The sequence below is a fragment of the Canis lupus genome, chromosome 12 (genome assembly GCF_003254725.2).
Source record: "Canis lupus dingo isolate Sandy chromosome 12, ASM325472v2, whole genome shotgun sequence".
Classification (NCBI taxonomy): domain Eukaryota; kingdom Metazoa; phylum Chordata; class Mammalia; order Carnivora; family Canidae; genus Canis; species Canis lupus.
This window is the reverse complement of record NC_064254.1, coordinates 72,656,452-72,673,513: the sequence shown is the minus strand read 5'-3', so window position 1 is coordinate 72,673,513 and position 17,062 is coordinate 72,656,452. Positions and strand designations below refer to the sequence as shown.

At 53.9% G+C, this 17,062-nt stretch overlaps 1 protein-coding gene across 13 annotated transcripts in view; it reads right to left on the bottom strand.

The window, feature by feature from the left end:
• Positions 1-17,062, bottom strand: part of FAM120B (family with sequence similarity 120B) — a 90,785-nt gene that overhangs the window by 15,180 nt on the left and 58,543 nt on the right. For 8 of the 13 annotated variants that reach the window (XM_035698014.2, XM_035698009.2, XM_035698012.2 and 5 more), the window contains 3 exons: positions 13,334-13,540; positions 12,130-12,238; positions 10,111-10,203 (listed from right to left, as the gene is read on the bottom strand). In XM_035698014.2, the coding sequence (XP_035553907.2) occupies positions 10,111-10,203; positions 12,130-12,238; positions 13,334-13,540 (409 nt within the window). Of the gene's footprint in view, positions 1-89; positions 5,077-5,167; positions 5,220-10,110; positions 10,317-12,129; positions 12,239-13,333; positions 13,541-17,062 lie in introns of those variants that run through there. The other 5 variants (XR_003135852.3, XM_025444851.3, XM_025444860.3 and 2 more) reach the window with 3 other exon arrangements.

Here is a 17,062-nt window from a genome sequence, read left to right as displayed (position 1 = left end):
TTGAGCATCTTTTCATGTACCTGTTGGCTATCTGTATGCCTTCTTTGGAGAAATGTGTATTCAGTTCCTTTGCCTCTTTTTCAATTGGGTTTTTTTTTTTTTTTTTTTTTTTTTTACTATTGAGTAGTAGTTATAATAGTTGAGTTATAATAGCTCCTTATATATTTTAGATATTAACCTCTTATCAGATATATGGTTTACAAATATTTTCTCCCGTTCTATAGATTGCCTTTTCATTTTGTTCAGTGTTTCTCTTCCTATGCAGAAGCTTTTTAAGTTTGATGTAGTCCCACTTATATATTTGTTTTTCTTGCCTATGCTTTTGATGTCATCCAAAAAATTATTTACAAGACCGATGTCAAGGAGGTTATTCCCTATATTTTCTTCCAGGAGTTTTACAATCTTAGGTCTTATGTTTATGTTTTTAATCCATTTTCGTGTAAGGTAAGGGTCCAATTTCATTCTTATGCATGTGGATGTTCAGTTTCCCAACATCATTTATTGAAGAGACTGTTCCTTTCTCCATTGTGTATTCTTGGAATTCCTGTCGAAGATTAGTTGACCATACATATGAGATTTTATTTCTGGGCTCTCTATTCTGTTCCATTGACCTATGAGTCTATTTTGAGGCAAATGTCACATTATTGTGATTACTTGAGCTTTATAATACAGTTTGAAATCAAGAAATGTGACGGCTTTAGCTTTGTTGTTCTTAAGATTGTTTTGGCTTTTTGGTGGGATATTCTGTGGTTCTATACAAATTTTAGGATTGTTTCATTTCTGTGAAAAATGCCATTAACATTTTAATAGGGATTGTACTGAGTCTGTGGACTGCTTTGGGTAATATGGACATTTTAACAATATTAATTCTTCCAATCTATGAACACAAAATATCTTTCCATTCATTTGTATCTTCAGTTTCTTTCATCAGTTTCGTAGTTTTCATTAGATGGCTCTTTCACCTCTTTGGTTAAATTTATTTCTAAAAATTTTGTTTTAAGGCTACTATAATTCTTTCCTTAATTTCTCTTTTGGATAGTCTGTTGTTAGTGTATAGAAATGCAACAGATTTTTTCATATCAATCTTGTATCTTACAACTTTACTGAATTAATTTAATAGTCTCAACAATTCTTTGATGGAGTCTAGGATTTTCTATATAGATGACATCATCAAACAGATCTAACTGCCTCCTTTTTAATTTGGATGTCTTTTATTTCTTTTTCTTGCCTAATTGTTCTGGATAGAATTTCCAGTACTAGGCTGCACAGAAGCAGTGAGAGTGGACATCTTTTTTTTGGCGTTGCTTTTAAGATTTGTTTATTTATTCATGAGAGACACAGAGAGAGAGGTGCAGAGACACAGGCAGAGGGAGAAGCAGGCTCCCTGCGGGGAGCCCCATGTGGGACTCGTTCCCAGGACCCCGGGGTCACGCCCTGGGCCAAAGGCAGACACTCAACCACTGACCCATCCAGGTGTCCTGAGAATGGACATCTTGCTCTTGTCCCTGATCCTAGAGAAAGAGCTTTCAACATTTCACCACTGTATATGAGGCTAGTTATGGGTTGGTCATATGCAGCCTTTGTTGAGATACACTCTCTTTACACTTACTTTGTTGAGAGCTTTTACATGAAAGGATGAAAAAGTTTGTAAACCTATAAAGAAAACAATACAACTGAAGGGAGAAGTAGACAGCAGTATGACAATAGCAGAGGAATCTAATACCCTACTTTCAACAATGGGTGTATCATCCAAACAGCAAATTAATAAAGACAGACTGAACTTGAATTGCACTTTAGACCAGATGGACCTGACACACATCTGTAATAAGAGAAAAATATACACTCTTCTCAAGCATACAAGAATATTCCTCAGGATAGATAATATATTAGGCTATAAAAACAAGTCTTAAAAATTTAACAAGATTGAGAGTTAGAGTGAACCCTGGGTGGTTCAGTTGGTTAAGTGTCCAACTCTTGATTTTGACCCAGGTCATGATCTCAGGGTTGACATGGAGCCCCACATTGGGCTCTGCATTGGGTGTGGAACCTGCTTAAGATTCACTCTCTTTTTCCCTCTGACCATCCCCCCTCCAATTTAACAAGATTGGAATCATGTCAGGTATAGTTTCTGATCACAATGGTGTGAAACTAGAAACCAATAAGAGGGAGACAAGTGGAAAATTCACAAATCTACAGAAATTGAACAACACATTTGTGAACAACCAAGAGGCCAAGGAAGATATCAGAAGGTATCTTGATACAGACAAAAACAGAATACAACCTACAAAAACTAATGGATGCAAAAATAATATGTTGCAACCAAAGCAGTTCTAAGAGAGATGTTTATAACAGTAAATGCCTGTTAGAAAAAAGAAACATCTCAAATAAACAACCTAACTTTACACCTCAAAGAACTAGAAAAAGAACATACTAAGCCCAAAGATAGCAGAAAGAAGGAAATAACAAAGCTTAAAAGAAAAATAAAAAATGAGACAAGAATGACAATAAAAAAGATAAATGAAACTAAACTGGTTTTTGAAAACATATACAAAATTGACAAACCTTTAGAGACTGCCCAAGAGAAAAAGACAGATGGCTCAAATAAAACAAAGCAGAAGAAATTAAAACTGATACTAAAGAAGTGACTACTATAGACACTTACATGCCAACAACTGGACAACCTAAGAGAAATGGACAAATTCCCAGAGAAGTACAACCTACCAAGACTGAATAAATATGAGACAGATAATCTGAACAGATCAATGAGAAAGGAGATTGAATCAGTAATGAAAAACCTTCCAACAAATGAAAATCCAGGACCAGATGGTTTCACTAGAGAATTCTACCAAACATTTAAAAAAGAATTAATGCCAATCCTCAAACTCTTCCAAAAAAACGAACTAGAAGGAACACTTCCAAACTCATTTTATGAGGCCAGCACACGCTGACATCAAAACCAGTCAAGGACACTATAAGAAAACTACAGGCCAAACACCCTGATGAACAATGATGCAAAAACTACAAAATACTACCAAACCAAATTCAATAGAACATTAAAAGGATCATACAGCACAATCAGTGGTATTATCCCTCGGAAGCAAGGATGGTTCAGCATATGCAAGTCAATCAACATGATACACATGTTAACAGAATGAAGGATAAAAAAAAAAAAAATCACATGACCATATCAATCGATGCAGAAATGGCATTTGACAAAATTCAACATCCTTTTTCTTCCCAAAGATCCCACTATATTAGATCGTGAAGTGTCCTCCAAATAAAGAAATGTGAAATTATATTTAATTATGAGTGATAAATATAGTTTTATTTTCATTTTTAAATTAATTCATGGACATTTTATCAGCAGACTAGGCTGCAGGGTAACTAACTTACATGACAACAAGATCACAGGAACTTCCTGCACTGGCTTTCCAAACATGAGAGAGACCGTACAAACCCAATGATGTGCTGAAGCTTGCTAATGACCACAAACACTTTACTGACAAGTTAGAGTTCAGATATTATAAAGGGGGAAAACAATTTTCATGGGGGTCTGCTCTTTTAGTCTAAGGGATGAGAAATTTATTTCAAAGTTATAAAAATAAGCAGTAAAGAAATGAAATTTCTAGAAGCAACCGTGGTCTCAAATGACCAGAAACGAAAGGAAGAGAATGTTAATATTCAGACAGGAAACTCCGTAAGTGGAAGGAGACAAATCTATTTCTAACGATGGGAAATCAGGTTGAGGTCCTACAAGACTCACAGGGGGAAGGAACGAGATATGCAAATGTCCTTCAGAAGGACTTGTAGGAAGTGGTGAGGATGTTTCAAATTAAGACCTGCAAGTAGAGCAGCTGGAGACCGTATCCCTGTTTTGGCAAATACTAGATGGGATTCTAAGGTCAGACAAAGCCAGGAGCTCCGCACACTTGAGCTGTCAGGGTAATTCATCAAACGCAGTATACGGACTGGACTGCGAATACGCTCAGGGCTCGTTTGGTTTTTACAGACAGCAACAATGGGCGTGTCTTCCAGGCACACGTGTGAGCCCTCTCTGAGCGTGTGCGGAGCCTCCAGAGCCAGGGCGTGTGGTGCGAACAGGCCGCTAACGCAGGGTCTGCCTTCTACCCTCTAAATATAGATTTCTTTCCATAGTCAATACCCCAGAAGTTGAGCTCAGTACAATTACAATTCTTGAAATTTCAATTGTCTAAGAATTCTTCCAAGAGCTTGGATGTATCCGGAACATTTTTTAAAGACAAGAGCCGTTCAGTGCTCACCGTTAGTGGCATCATAAACTGAGCTTCCTGCCACTGAGCTACGGCCTCTGCCCCGCACGCCCCTGCAGGCCGGCCTGAGGCTGTCTGTGGGCTGGGACCCAGGCCTGCCTCTCACGCTCTGCTGTCAGGAGCTCGGAGCGGGAGCTCGGCAAAAGTAAAACGGAAAGGAAGGTCGGGCAGGAACAGCCCGTGGGCCACACGCACGCCTCGAGGACTCCCAGGCAGGGCCAGGCCCCCCACGCAGAGCTGGCTCTCCCGCCAGGAAGGCCACAAGAAGGCTGTTACCTCTTTTTCTGTGTTTGTAACTAGAAACAATTCTTGGACTATCATACAGCCACGGGGCACCACGTCTGCAATCCTTACAATCTTTGCAATCCAGTGTTAAGTTTTTTCAAAAGCAGGATGTAGTAAGATTCCAACTCACTGAAGAAAAATCAACTGTCCCTCATAAACACAGATGAAGAGATTAGGGGGAAGATGCTTACAAGCGTTCGGGGCACAGAATCAAGGACAACCTCTGAAAATAAGTCAACAGAGCATTCTATATGGTATGAGGGAGAAGTCACCAGAAAGGATGTTCTTCTTTTTCACGAGGCGAGGTCTGGACCTCACAGGGACGAGGCTGCAATGCTGCTCTGGGTGCCTCGCTCCTAAGAGGGGCGTACGGGGCGGTCAGGCTGGACTGCGCACCTCCTGCTCTCCACGCTTGCTCTGAAGGAGGCAAACTCGCCTGCACACCAAGTGAGCCGGGCCCCATGCCAGGAGTCAACATCTGAATTCTTTTAAAGTTTAGCAACTGATATGAAAGATTTATGTTATAAAGGCAGATGCTCTACTTCCATGTTCGATAAAGCCGATTTATTCTGAGGACAGAGGTGTGCACTTACCCAGAGGAGGAGGAGTATCTTCTCCAGTGGTCAGGCTCATACTGTCTACTTCCTGCACCAAACACATATGAAAACCAAAACTAAGTCAATCATGTTTCTGTAACACTCGAACAGAAAACACCGCACTTTCTCAGTCGTGTAAAACGACATGCTGAGTTGTATTTGGGGGGCAGCACTGTATTTTCTTTTCTGCTGTGGCCACTGTCACAGAAGCCTGTTGCACAATTATTTCCATTAGAGTAGGAAGCAATTAATTACGAGGTGGCTCTTCCGGTACGAGGAAGCAGCGTCCAAACTGCTGCTCTGACGCCAGTGCAACCCCGCCGGGTGCCCAGTGTCTGCTGCCAGTGCAGACGGCTCCCGAGGGCGCCCCCCACCCCACCCCGTGTGGCTCTTCCACAGCTCAGGGCAGAGCGCCCGGCCCGGGGCCCTGGCCACACGTCACCTTCCACCATCAGGAGTGTTGGGAAGAGCCAAAGGGAGCCAGCCCGCCAGGAAACAAGGCGGTGGTGACTTCACATTCCCAGGGTAACACTTTTCCTACAACGCTTCCCATGCCCTGCGGGAGGCGGGAGGCGGGAGGAGGGCAGGGGCTCTGGCCAGCGCTGGGAGGAGCCGGTCACAGCAAGGCCACCATGGGGTTTGCAGCCCCACCGTGTTATCACAGATGATCAGAGACACTTTTACAACAGCCCGGCCTCATCAGGGTTACACCAACAGTGGAAATCTGAAGAAATCACAAGCAAATGCGATTTGCTACTGCCTGTGGAATTTAACACATCACTTCTCACCAACAGCAAGGAAGAGGTTAAAGTGCTCTCACTTCAGCTGCTTTGAAGTCCCCGCCCTCCCCGGCCCCTGCCGGGAGGCCAGGAGGTCTCACCTCTGCTCCAGGGGTCCCCTCCCAACTCCCAGGCCAGGAAGCAAAAGCTTCACAGAGTGGGGGCCTCGGGCTCTCCCAGCCAGCGGGGCCCCTGCTCCCCCCTCCCCTCCCCTCACAGGGGTTCAGCACACTCATTCTGAGGCAGTTGTAGTTTTACTTCAGCGTCTGGTCTGCCCAACAGGATCCAGAATATCACACGAACTCAGCTGATAAAGCAGCAGAAGCAGCAGGGTGCGAGAGGGTGGACTTCGTTTTAAAAGAAGTTTTACTGTGGGTAAAATGCTACCAAATAGCATCACATGGTGCAGAGAAATCGCCCTGAAAGAGGAGTCAATGGATGCAGCAAACGTCATTGTTGCCTTATTTTAAGAAATTGTCACAGTCATCACAGCCTTCGGCGTCGAGGCAAGACCCTCCACCAGCAAGACAGTTACAACTCGCTGAAAGCTCATATGCTGCTTAGCACTGTTTTAAACAATAAAAATATTACAACTTAATTGTACCTTAAGTACAATTTTTACCTTAAGAAAAAGAAAGAAAGAAAGAAAGAAAGAAAGAAAGAAAGAAAGAAAGAGAAAGAAAGAAAGAAAGAAAGAAAGAAAGAAAGAAAGAAAGAAAGAAAGAAAGAAAGAAAGAAAGAAAGAAAAGAAAGAAAGAAAGAAAGAAAGAAAGAAAGAAAGAAAGAAAGAAAAGAAAGAAAGAAAAGAAAGAAAGAAAGAAAGAAAGAAAAGAAAGAAAGAAAGAAAGAAAGAAAGAAAGAAAGAAAGAAAGAAAGAAAGAAAGAAAGAAAGAAAAGAGTCTTGTCTGTCAACTGCGCCCAGGAAGTCCTGACAATGTTCTCTCTAGACGACTTATGTGTCTCTAAAAAGTACCAAAGGGCAGGTCAAAGGCAGACACCCCCCAGCAAACAGTCTGTGGCTGACTGGAGACGCCGTCATTCTCTCAGTGGTGAAACCGAGGAAGTGACCACCTGACCTTAACCAGTGCCCCGTCCAATAAAGGACGTTATATGTGTGTGAACACGCATCTACCCAGAACCATCTGGAATCCAAACACCCTGGTACCACCAGTGCAATTCCTGTGGACGTTTCTCCACGTGAGCTAAGACACGCTGTCCTTGCTCAACTACTGTCCTGCCAGAGACCTGATCTCTCACGCCTCATGCCCGGACTCTTCTTTTTTTAGTTTTCTGAGCACAGGAGGGGACGTTATGTCAGCTCAGGTGGGCGACACAGTGGCTCAGCAGGCCGGTGTGTTCCGCTGTGCCCGCCGCAGTGCCCCGGAGCCCCAGTGACTGTGCTCCTGAAGCATCCTCGTCCCCAGGTTCTCCAGTCTGCTGCTGGCTCAGCCCTCACTCGACCGTCTCACCTTCGACCTGAGGCCTCCCAGGGCATGGTTTCAGCCCCCGCCCACCCCCGGCACCACCATCCCCTGGCTTCCGTGTGACCACCGTGGTCCCAGCCCTGAGCAGGGATTCCCTGCAAACCCCGGCCCCCGCGAGGCAGCCTCAGGCTCTGGCTGCTGCGTCTGATTCCCTGGTTTCTACAGAACCAGAACAGAAGCGGTACAATGTGCTCGTCTGGGCCTAGCACCCGGTCGGACAAACATCCCTGAGCCTTCCAAATGTTCCCTGAAGTTCAGGATGGTCACGTGCGTGGGGGATGCCGGGAGGGGGAAGCCCCATCTGCGTGGCGTTCACAACGGCACCCCGGAGGCCGTGGGATCCGCTCAGGCCCTAAGAGGGGAACCCGGGGCAGCAGGCTCCCTCCCTCCCTCCCTCCCTCCCTCCTTCCGTCCAGGGAAGAGGACAATCGTGAAGACACCCTCCAACAACTACTGCTCTGAGCGGCTCGACTTCAGGGGCCCAGGAAGGCCACTCACCCGGCTTCCTGCAACCTCACGCCTTGCTGCCCAGGCTGGATGCTGAGGACATGGCGGGGAGCACCACGCAAAGAGCGTCTGCAGGGACGCCGCTCATCAGAGGGCAGCCTGGAAGCGTACACGCGTGGGGGCTGCGTGTCGCACGGCACACGTCACTGCCACGGGCCAGGGGTGAACGTGCTCACGTCGCCGCAGACACACAGTCGCTTTGCACCTGTGCCCAGCCTTTGCCTACAGCCCCATCGCCCTGACTTGGTGCTGTTGCATCTTCCCTGACTTCCTGGAAACAAGCCAGGACGGAGGCCACGTGGGGGGAACACGGAGCAGGGACAGGTGGCTCTGGGGACGCCCGGCAGCCCAAGCCGCCCAAACATGCCCAGCACACCTCCGCTCGCCCCGCTCTCCCACGCTAGGAGGGGCTGGGCCAGCTCCGTGAGCCTGCCTGGGACAGGACGGACAGACAGGGCCGCGCCCCCAGTCCGCTCCAAACCCGCCAGGCACTTACGCCCCACGCAGTCTTGTGCCTGAATTCAAACCTTGTCACTATTGCAGAGAGGAGCCTAGCGCTAAGGGGGGCAGACTCGGGCCCCGGGGGGCAGTCTGGTGACCAAGGGACGTCTGTCCAGGAAGGACCTGGAGCCAACCCCAGGGCTCTGAGCAGTGCTGCGCGGCCCTGGAGCGCCTGCCCTCCGCCGCCTGCCCTCCGCCGCCTGCCCAACTCCCTTCCTGTGAGCCTCCCTCCTCAGGCCTCAGCCTACACGCCCTGTTTCAGGAGGACCCTCTGGATCCCTCTGTGAAGACTGCAGGGTGTGTGGGAGCAGGGTGGTCGGGGGGATGCTCAGGCCCCGTGCGGGAGGAAGGCTCCTGCCCCTTCCCACACAGCTCTACGCAGAGGTGCACAGGCCCCACAGGCAGGACCCCACAGCGCGGAGCCCCCAGGCCAGGGCTGTACCTGCTGCACGGATGTACCCCCAGGGCTCAGCGGGCTGCTGTCCACGAGGGTCAGCACCAAGCAGGCCGAACGCCCCCCATGTGGACGCGAGCCCACGGCAGGGGCGTCACGGTCGGAGTCTAGGCAACCTGACGAGAGCCTCGTGTTCCTGGGGGCCCCTGTCTGCAGGTCAGCTCAATCGACTGCACTACCTTCTAAATTAAAAGCAACCTCAAACACGCCTGACACGGAGACAGCATCCCCGATGGCACTCACGCTGCGCTGGCAGCCACACCCGGCGGTCTGGGTGGGGTCCCGCATGGCCATCCCGGAGGAGATGGGGGGAGCGTGGGGCGCTGCCGCCCTCACTGGGCCGACTATCTCAGAGCCCCATGTGTTAGCAGGTGGCAGGACGGGCGAGGTGGGCTCTGCACGTCACACCAGGGCAAAGCACAGCAGCTGTGACCCTTACTCGACTTCTCTGTCCCCAGGGATGAGCGTTTCAGGGGTGCTCAGTGTGAGCTTTGGTCTACCCTGAGCTAATGGCGGACCCCCAATTTCTGCCAGAAGAAGAGGCAACCCCCGGAGACAGTCTCCGATTCCCCTGAGCGGCCTCATGAGGGCAGAGGTGCAGGGCCCGCCGCACAGCAGGCAGGAGACGACGCAGACTAGGATGGGAGGGTCCACTTTGGAGCTCGCTAGAAGCCACCTTCAGTGAAGTCTGTTGCAAGGATAAAACCGTACGCCTCAGGTAATACGAAGTCCCCACAGCTACGCGTTGAACACCCTAAGGAACTCTGAACCTAAATACCAGTGAGGTGTTCCTGTGTATTTAAAATGTAAGTTGCTGCGTATGAAACTCCGCTTCACACACGGAAACCAGACACCTGTGCTACCCAGGGAGCAAGCCAAGGACGCGTTTTACTTCCTCAATCACCCAGGAGGGTCTTGTTTATAAACCAGAATGTAGAAGACGTCACAATGCTCTGTCTTCACTGGAAAGACGCGTGTGCCCGCAACGGTCACAAGAGCCCTGCTCTGAGATGATAAAGAACAGAGTCCTGACGCATAAACCAGGCGGCAGGAGCAGAGGGACACCAGCACCGGGCTTGGAGATCGCTGGTCTCCTTCACAAAGCAACCACGTGGGAGTATCAGGATGTTCAGTGTTTGCTTACGTGTCAAGGTGACCCGCTGCCCCAGCAGCAGCCCGTCGCCAGCCCCCCAGGAGCACCCCGTGGCCTCTTACCTGGTCCCGAGTCCCTCCAGTGCTGTCCTGGGTCTGCCCGGCTGCAGCCAGAGCTCGTCCTGTGGGAGCCAGATCCCTGCCTCCCCCAGCGGCCTGTGGGGACACGTCGGCACGTTAGGAGGTGGCCATAGGCCTCACCCCAGATGACACGTGATCTCTCAGAGCAGCGAGGCGGCACCAGGTCTGCGCTTCTCAAAATTCTGGTCCTTAAAGCACAGGGGAAACCCTTGAAAAATGTGGACTGAGGGGCCCCGGCTGGGATGGGGGCGGGGGCTGTGTGCATTTGAGCATGTCCTCCAGAAGACCCCATCCCCCAGGAGACCCTGTGTAGGCGACAGACCAGGAGACTGGCCGACGCTGGGCCAGAACTAGGGTGCTCTAGGCCACCCCAAAGCAGGGCCCTTGGTCGGTCATCGGTTCATCACCAGCAGTGCTCAGGCTCCGGGCGGGCAGGGGGTCCCAGGGGCTCAGGGGCTCAGGGGGGTGCCAGGGGCTCCAGTGGGTGGGGTGTCCCAGGGGCTGCAGGGGGCTCAGGGGGGGCAGGTGGGGGTCCCAGTGGCTCAGGTGGCAGGGGGTGCAGGGGGTTCAGGTGGGGGTCCCAGTGGCTCAGGTGGCGGGGGGTGCAGGGGGTTCAGGGGTTCAGGTGGGGGTCCCAGTGGCTCAGGTGGCAGGGGGTGCAGGGGTTCAGGGGGCAGGTGGGGGTCCCAGTGGCTTAGGGGGGCAGGGGGTGCAGGGGGCTCTGGGCAGGCAGGGGGTCCCAGGGGCTCTGGGCAGGTGGGGAGTTCCAGGGGCTCAGGGGGGTGCCGGGGGCTCTGGGTGCATAGGAGGATCTCAGGGGGTGCAAGGGGGCTCAGGGGGTCAGGTAGGGGTCCCAGTGGTTCAGGGGGAAGGGGGTGCAGGGGGCTCCGGGCAGGTGGTGGGTCCCGGGGCTCGGCCTCCCCGCACTGTCCAAACACCCGACCACCCAGCGTTCCCGAGCTCCGACACCTCCTACCACAGGCCGCGACCAGAACGCTGCACATCTGAGCTGCAAGGTCCCCAGTCCTGACCCCGCACAGCTGGCAGGACAAAGGGAACGGGCTGACAAGTGGGCAGGACAAGGGGGGTCTGTGACTCCCGGGAAACGGAAGGAAGCCCCTCTCTGACCCCACACTCTCCTTCCAGCACCTGGTGGTGACCTCGCGACCCGGCAGCCCTCAGAACGAGCCCCCGCGGGTGGCCGGGGGCAGGAACCAGGAGGGCTCTCTCTCTCCCAGGGAGGAGGGGCTGCGGGTGACAGGCACAGGCCCTAAGGGAGGGGGACGTGAAAGAACTGGACTCATCAGCATGAGGACGGACCCAGCCAGCTTCTCTGCCGCCGGTGGGTGAGACACGCTGCTGCCCACACCGGCCGGCGGCACAGTCGAGGGAGCCAGCAGCATAGCTCCCCGTCCCTGCTGCGGGGGCTCAGGTGACCCGTTGGGGACACTTCCCTGGAGGTGACCACAGCCGCCTGCAGCCCCCACGCTAGCTGCTCTACCTTAAGGAGCAACGTGCGTGAAATGAGAACAGAAGCACTTCCGAGCTCAACTAACTAGGCCCCCGCACACGGCGGTGGGGCAGGCCTGGGCCACCAGGGTACACGGCCCACGGGAGCCCCGCCCCACGGGAGACGGTCACCTGGGAGCCCCATCCCATGGCAGCCCTGGCCCATGGGAGCCCCGGCCCACGGCGGCCCCTTCCCGAGGATGAAAGCCTGGAAACACCGGGAGCGCCCCTCCTGCCCGCGCCTGCGGCGTCTGTGGCCTCCGTGGCCCGAGGCCGGTCCCCGCGGCCTCCGCCGGCTTCCATGGGGCTGCGTGCATCCGGGACAGGGCAGCTCCCCGTGGCCGCGGTGGTTCACGGTGCAGGGCCCGGCCCGCTCGGCCCTCCGCGGCCTCTCCCGGGGTCGGGGTCGGGGACGGGGACCGCGCCTCCACCTGCCGCTCACCTGCGGGCCGAGCACCTCCCGCCCCCGCGCCTGCGCCCCGTGGTGCCCACCTGGCTGGTGCGAGCGCCAGTGCTGCCGGCTCACGATGCGCCTGTTCTCCTTTGCGCACGCCTTGCACACGACCGACTTGAGCGCGTGGAACCTGGTGAGCCGGGACCTCTGCAAGCAGAGCAGACGCGTGAGCAGCGCGGGCCGTGGGGACATGGAGCCCCGGCCGCGCACGGCCTCCGCGCCCCGCCCCAGCCCTTCCCTGGGTTCAGCGCTCGCCCCAAAAGGGCGTGGTTCCCTGGCAACGCCCAGGCCACCACAGCCCTTCCTGGGCGTGACCCCTTGGGAGAAGCAGCTGTGGGCGAGGGACGGCCTGCCTCGGTGCGAGCTCACGGCTGACACGTGGCCCCATCGGCCTCACCCCTTTCAAGCCGCACCTGTGAGCCCGCGGTCACCTTGCATGTGGCTGTGACTGAGACATGGGACCACCGCGTGGGGTGTGCACCGCTGACCCTTTACTATTCCATGCCTGGGCATGAGCGCCACCTGAGCACCACCCTCCCTCGTGACCCTGCGGCCACCTGCACACGGCACCAGCTGCTCCTGAATCCCCGGGACACCCCGGGATGTGCTGGGCCGAGGAGCAGGGATTGCAGCACGCCTCTGAAGGTTTGCATCCGACGTGACGCTCCTGTGCTCTGTCCCCACCTGGTGGGTGCCCTCGGGCCGCAGGGTCTCTCGCACACCTGCAGCTGTCCCCACACGCTCCCAGAGCCGGGCACAAGCCCCCGGAGACCTCCCAGGGTCACGACGGCAGCCACGGCCCCTGCAGACTGGAGCCTGTAGGGAGTATTGTCAAGTAAAAGCGGCCGTGACTCCTACTGAGTTGGTCTGACGTCTGCCAAGGCAGCTCTGGGGCCGCAGTCCCCTCAATTCGAGAAGGGTGGAGAGGGCCGGGGGGACTGGACGGTGCTCCTCGCCATCGCTCAGCAGCTGGGCACTCGAGCCGGGTGGCAGGACTTGGGGGACGCCAGGAGATACGCTAGGCCTCCCCGTCCGTGCCTCTGCCTCCCTGCAGGTACTGCAGCCCTCCCTCGGAACTGTGGTGACCTCAGCCACGTCGCCAGCTGTCAGCGTTAACTGTGCTAAATTCCAAAGCCTGGGGACACGTGCGCCCTGCGCTGCGACAGCCAGCCCCACGCGTGGCCGCGGGCTCTGGGCACCTCAAACCCCTGGTTCCCGAGCAGGAAAACGCTGTGCACTCACGTTGTGCTCCACGAGAGCCTCCACCGCGTACCCCTTCTCCGACTGCAGGTACTTCTGATGAAAGAGCTTCCCGTCGAATACGTTCCAGGGCATGAAGTCACTCGTCCTCCAGGGGAAGCCGCACGCGCTGTTGACCAGGACCAGGGTGGTGAGGCCGCGCACCAGCAGGGAGCCCAGCTGCACCGCTCGGGAGTCAATGTAGTCAAGCTGCGGGGCGCAGACAGAGAACGGGGAGTCACACACGTGGGGACGCACACCCTGCGCCTCGGCGCTGTGCCCAGCAGCCCCTGGGAGCCCCGCGGGTCACGGGAGCAGCACGTGCACACCCGGACACCCGCCAGGCCTGTGGACACACACGGGCCCCGAGCCACAGTCACAGCAGGTCAGCGCGGCACGGCCAGGGCAAGCCGCAAGGCGCGTGCTGCGGGTGTGCGCACCTCTGAAAACCTAACAGCGCAGCAGAGGAAGAGGATCCAAGGTGCCATCGGAGACAGTGGTGGGTCACACTGCGTTCTACAAAACCACGCTCAGCCGTTCAATTACAAGCACTGATCCCTCGGAGGGTTGCTGAACGGATGACTTTCTATGAATTAAGGTCGTACGGATGTAGAATATTTGTTGTCAAACACACACTCTCGCTGTGCCGTGGTGAGTGCCAGCGGCCGCTCGCGCTCCCGGGGTCCTCGCCGGCAACCGCACGCACAGACTCGTACCCAGCAAGTGGCCACAGGCCTGGGTCAATGAGGTCAGCTGCCGTGCATCCGCGTCTGGCTGACCCGGGCTGCTCAGATACACCGTGGCTACCCGGACGTCACTGCGCGTCCAGTACAGGTCACAGCCAACCTAAACCGTGACCAAAGTCATGGACGTCCTACCCCTCACAGGTCACCGAAGGGAAACTGATCATCGTCTGAAGAAAGTTTCCATGAACTGCGATTACCCCAGAGTTAACCTAAGGTTTAACCAAAGTGTAAAACTACAACTTTTTAAACTGTCCTAAAAAGAGCGAGCACAGAGGGGTCTGGTCACGGCGGACGTGCTGGGCCCTGTGCTCGGCGGGCGCCTCCAGCAGGGGCAGCAACAGGGACAGGCTGCCGTCCCGTGTTCAGGGCACACGCCATGGGGCCATCGAGGGCCACGCTGCCCCCGCCAGGAGCCAGGAGCTGTGAGTGGCAGCGGAGTTTAACTGAACTGCAATCAAACACTGTTTGTCAGATGCCCTGGGCACACGGCACCGGGCAGGCACGCTCCAGAACGTCCTCGTCCTTGCACACTGCGAGCAGCCCCCTCCCCTGCCCCACCGTGGGCCGGCGCCCTGGCTCCCGGGCCCAGGGACGGCTCAGTCAGACCAGCCAGTGGGACAGGGGCCCTGACACGGAAGGGGCGGCTTTCCTCCTCGCACCCGGGCGTCTCTGAGGGCGCGGATCGTCCCCGATGGCGTCAGCTCTTGCTCGTGTTGGCGTTCGTCCTCCCGGACCTGCCTTACAGTAAGTCATGGATGAGGTGCCAGGGCCCCACGTGCCAACCGTGCAACCAGTGCCCCCGCCGGCCTCCCCCGGAAGGCAAGCACCACCCAGGCCCCCACACTCTCCAGGCCGGGGAGCTCCCCAGGACGCCGCCGGCTCTGGCTCCTGCGGGTGACGCCCCGGGTGAGGCTGCTCGTGCCCCGAGCGCTGCCCGACCCTGGGGCCGCCGTGTGGGCTGCGCGGGCAATGCTGGGATCCCGCGCACGGCTTGGGGGACTCCGGGCACCTTTACACGGGGAGTCTGCTCAAGTTAGGTCCTTTCAGAGATCTTCTGCCTGTCAATGTGGAGATTTTGTACGACTTATTTTTCGCTATTTCATGCCTTTTCTTTGACGTTAGTGTAAACATAAAATATCAGGGGTTACTTTTATTTGCTACCGTTTTATCGAATACGTGTGGGTTGTGTGTACTGACCGTGTGTAGCACCCGCTGAGTTTGGTCACCAGTGCGAAGGCCTGCTCTGTAGATACGACCTTCCGTCCACAGTCATGCCCTCCGTCAGAGATGATAAAGTTCATTGATTTCTTCCAGACCCTGTACCTTCTACTTTCTTCCTCGGCCTGCCCTTCTGGCCAGAGCTCCCAGCCTCACCGGGGTGCTGGACGGAGGTACCCCGACTCACTCCCTCTAGAGGCGAAGCTCTCAGGACCTCGCCATTACCTACGCTCTCTGCTGGAGATCTTAATCTTTCCGACGTGAAGGAAGCGCCTTCCAGCCTGAGTTTACTGAGTTTTCATCATGAGCAGGTAGTGAATTAAACCACGTACTTTTTCTGCATCCATTAACAAAAACATACGCTTTTTCTTATTGTTATGGGTAATCACACTGGTTTTCAGAGGCTGAATCGACTTTGTACCAAGTTTACATATTGCCACATTCGATCTGCTAATATTTCGTCTGGAAGTTCTGAATTTATTCTCATGCAACAGGATGGCCTGTAACTTTCACGTGGCCTCAGTCTTTGGTACCAGGCTCTGCTGGATCGACAGCCCTGACGCTGCCTCTTCCCCAGGTTTGGGGGTGCTCGCCGGGAGCTATCGGGGTCTGTGGCTTCCCTCAGAGGCGACGTCTTCAGTAGATTCAGAACCATTTAGATTCTCTACCCTCTCAGTTCAGTCATGTTATGTTATAGTTTTCAAGGAATATATTTATTTTACCTAATATCCTAAATGTATTGGTATAGTGTGTTCCTAATATCCTCTCATATCTTTTTTTTTTTTTTAAAGATTTTTATGGATTTGCAAGAGAGAGAACGGGGGTGGGGAGGGCATAGAATCCCAAGCGGACTCCACGCGGAGCGCAGGGTGCGACGTGGGGCTCGATCCCACCACCCTGAGATCAGGACCTGGGCCAAATCCAAGAGTAGCGGCTCCACTGACGACCCCTTTAGTGCCCACGTGACTACAAGGACGCCCCCTTTCATTCCTCATAGGGGCCACTTGTGTTTTCTCCTCCCCTTTATGGATTCTTGCTCAGCTATCGAACCCCCTTTGGGTCTGATCTGCTCATTTCAGGTTGAGAGACATCCACTCACAGGCTCTCGACGTCTCTTCTTTTCAAACACATTCATTTAATGCTATAAATTTACTTCTAAAAATGACCTTTGGCTTCATCTGTTAATTTCAATATTACTATTTTCACTGTCATTTGAATTGTCTCATAACGTCGACTGTGACTTTCTATTTGCACCCATGAGTCACAAATATACTATTTAACTTTCAAGTAATTGGGAGAGTTGGTTTTTGTTGTTGCTGGTTTCCAGCTCATTTGTACTGTGGTCCGAAGGCAGAGGGACGGCCTGAGCGTGCGGCTGGGACACCACGAGCACCGCAGGGTGCAGGCCAGCCATCCGCGTGCGCACGCCGTCCGGCAACTCTGGGAGCAGCTCTCTGCCCACGAGGTCTGCCCCGACGCTGGCCCTTAGGATGCCCCTCCGCTTGCTCCATGCTCTGCAGCGCCCAGATGGGTTGCAGCAGGACTCAACACGGTCTCCGTAAAGGGCCAAGACGGGATCGCTCTAGGCTCTGCTGCCTCGTACTATCTCTGTTGAACGTTCTTCTGTTAGAAACAACACTTTAAAGATGTAAAAACCGTTCTTGGCTGCAGGCCGATCTGGCCCACAGGGCCAGGGTGCTGAGCCCTGTTTTCGGGTCTGCCTCCGAGGTGTTTCTCTTCGTGGTCCCGCCAGTCTTCGTCTCGAGTG